The sequence below is a fragment of the Gymnoscopelus braueri genome (assembly GCF_963280865.1).
Source record: "Gymnoscopelus braueri genome assembly, chromosome: 6".
Classification (NCBI taxonomy): Eukaryota; Metazoa; Chordata; class Actinopteri; order Myctophiformes; family Myctophidae; genus Gymnoscopelus; species Gymnoscopelus braueri.
Window position 1 is genome coordinate 27,838,651 of NC_137607.1, and position 2,500 is coordinate 27,841,150.

The 2,500-nt window shown below is 46.5% G+C and overlaps 1 protein-coding gene across 1 annotated transcript in view; it reads right to left on the reverse strand.

Annotated features, from left to right (window-relative positions):
- hmcn1 (hemicentin 1) overlaps positions 1 to 2,500 on the reverse strand; it is a 219,447-nt gene that overhangs the window by 63,037 nt on the left and 153,910 nt on the right. The window contains exons 21-23 of the mRNA XM_080431586.1: positions 1,871 to 2,030; positions 1,352 to 1,523; positions 630 to 757 (exon numbers count right to left, since the gene is read on the reverse strand). Coding sequence (XP_080287712.1) covers positions 630 to 757; positions 1,352 to 1,523; positions 1,871 to 2,030 — 460 coding nt within the window. The remainder of the gene's footprint in view (positions 1 to 629; positions 758 to 1,351; positions 1,524 to 1,870; positions 2,031 to 2,500) is intronic.

Below are 2,500 nucleotides of genomic sequence, written 5' to 3' on the forward strand. Positions count from 1 at the left end.
CACGCACACACACAGTTACATGATAATAATCTGTCATTTAATTGTGCTAGGTTAATTGCAGAGTTCCAGCCTCTTCCAGAAGCCATCTACACTACACTGTCATTTCACCACACCACACCTCATCTCTCCTCTCCTCTCGTCTCCCCTCTCTTCTACATAACATTTCTATCCATAGGGGTTAAATACTTTTACATTGATCCTGTCTACAGTCCTCAGTGACTAACAGTGAGTGTGCTGTGAGCAGACAGTAAGTGTTCTACTGTGTAACCTCTAATGAGGATGTGTCAGTCAGTGGCAATGATGTATGGGAATGTTTTGACTGAGCGAATTTAACAACTGTTGTTAAACTCAATCAGAGTGAGTGTACCGTGGAAGTTGGATGATGAGAATGTGTTAAAAGTTCAGCCTGCAACTTTGTTTCCAGCTGGACTGTACCAGTCGGTCCAAATAAACAGAGAAACAGGAACTCTCCAATTTGCGAACAAGAATGCTGGTACTAATGCGTATTTCATATTCTGTCGTACGATGTTGTCCGTGCCAAGAATAGCAGATCTACAAGCTCACAAGTATAAATCAGGCTTCATGAATCATGACCATCAAGCAGTAGTAATTGAACTCTGGGTGCTTACCCAAAACACTGAGGTGAACTGACTGGGTGAGATTGCCAGCGATGTTGGACGCAACACACACATACAGACCACTATCTGTCACTCTGGTTTCTGAGATCTTCATAGAGCCAGAGGGAAGCTGGGTGTGCCTGGGAAGAACACACACACACACACACACACATTTGAGATGATTTGAGTCTGTGCAATACAGATTCATAAAAAAAAGACCGACATGCACAAGCGCACACGCACGCACACGCACACACACACACACACACACACACACACACACACACACACACACACACTGCCTCCACTCACTCACTCATCATTATAAACAGATAATCCACTAGGCCTTACTAATCCACCACCAACCAAAATTACAGCTCCTCTACCAGACATGCAATAGTACAGCAGATCACAGAGAAGAGTATCACTCTGTCATCCTAACCAAACCACAAACCGCCCGCCTGAGGTTATGAGGCCAGGGTAGAGAGCACACTGCAGCTTAGACATCACAGGAGTTCGCTGCTTTTAAAACGCTCAATTATGTAACTTATGCTTCAACTGCATGGTCCAGACAATAGCGTCCTGGCATGGGCATATGGCACGTGAGGGAAATCGTTTGTAAATGCGTGCATGCAAGTAAACATAATGTAACCACGCTGGCAGGCAAGTGTATGTGAGCATGTGCGTGTCAGTTTGTGTACTACGGTATATGCATATGTATGCTCAGGTGTTACCTTGGGGAGAAGGGGGAGATGAGTTGTCTCTCCTTGGCCCAGGAGACAATGGGGGGTGGGACACTGTGGACCTCGCAGGGCAAAGTGACATCTTCGCCCTCAATGACGGAAAGCCTAAACGGTGCCTCGGATCCCCCTAGTCCACCATCACCTGTATTGGACCTGGGACGGACTGGATAAAGACACGCACAATGACACGCACGAACGCACGCACGCACGCACGCACGCACGCACGCACACAGACACACACACACACACACACACACACACACACACACAGGCCAACACACAGCGTATGCAATATTAGTGAATGTGTGAGATGGGTAGAAAGAGACAGAGCCAGGGTGAAGGTTACAGAGAGTAAGGGAAAGAGAGAATTACACCCGTAAGCGCCCATTTGGTTCCATTTGTACATTCTCTGAGACACTTTTTTTTGTGTTATAAATTATGTTTATCTTCATCAAATAATTTCCAAACACATCTGCCAACTCCCCTTAGTCTTCTGTCCCAGGGACTTACCGTAGACAGTGAGCTGAACCTTTCTGGAGCTGTAGCCTGCTGCGTTGGTGGCGGTGCAGATGAATTCTCCCGACTCCTTGGCAGAGGTGGAGGCAATGTGGAGACTGCCGTCGGGGGCCAGGGAGAAGGCCGGACCACCCAGGTTTAGCAGCTCTCCTCCCTGCAGCACAGAGGAGGCCAAAGAGCCCCGACCGGAATAGATTTCATTAACACATTACAGTAATTTACTAACACTCGGCAGGGTGTTGGAGGAGAGAGCGAGTGATTATGGTCTTTAGATTTACCTTTTATTTTTTCGAATGACAGCAAAGTATAATGAGAAAGGTAATTGCATTGGTATTGGATGAGCCAAAATATAAACCAAATAAGAGCTGAATGTAACAGGCCTGGGAGGATTAAGTCAAGCAGAGAATCTGTCTGAAGTAGCCGAGTTGTCTTGACAGAAGACTGAGGCATTACGGAGAGCACAGTAGAGGAATCAGAAGAAATGACATTTGGACAGCTGGCACAGACCTTAGCAGGGTCTAGTTTCATATAAGCCTCTGTAGCCCCATTCACTTTAACAGCATCACTTTTACAAGTCCGAGAAACCAGTGTGAAAGATGGAAAAAAGGGAAACCACAGACACAC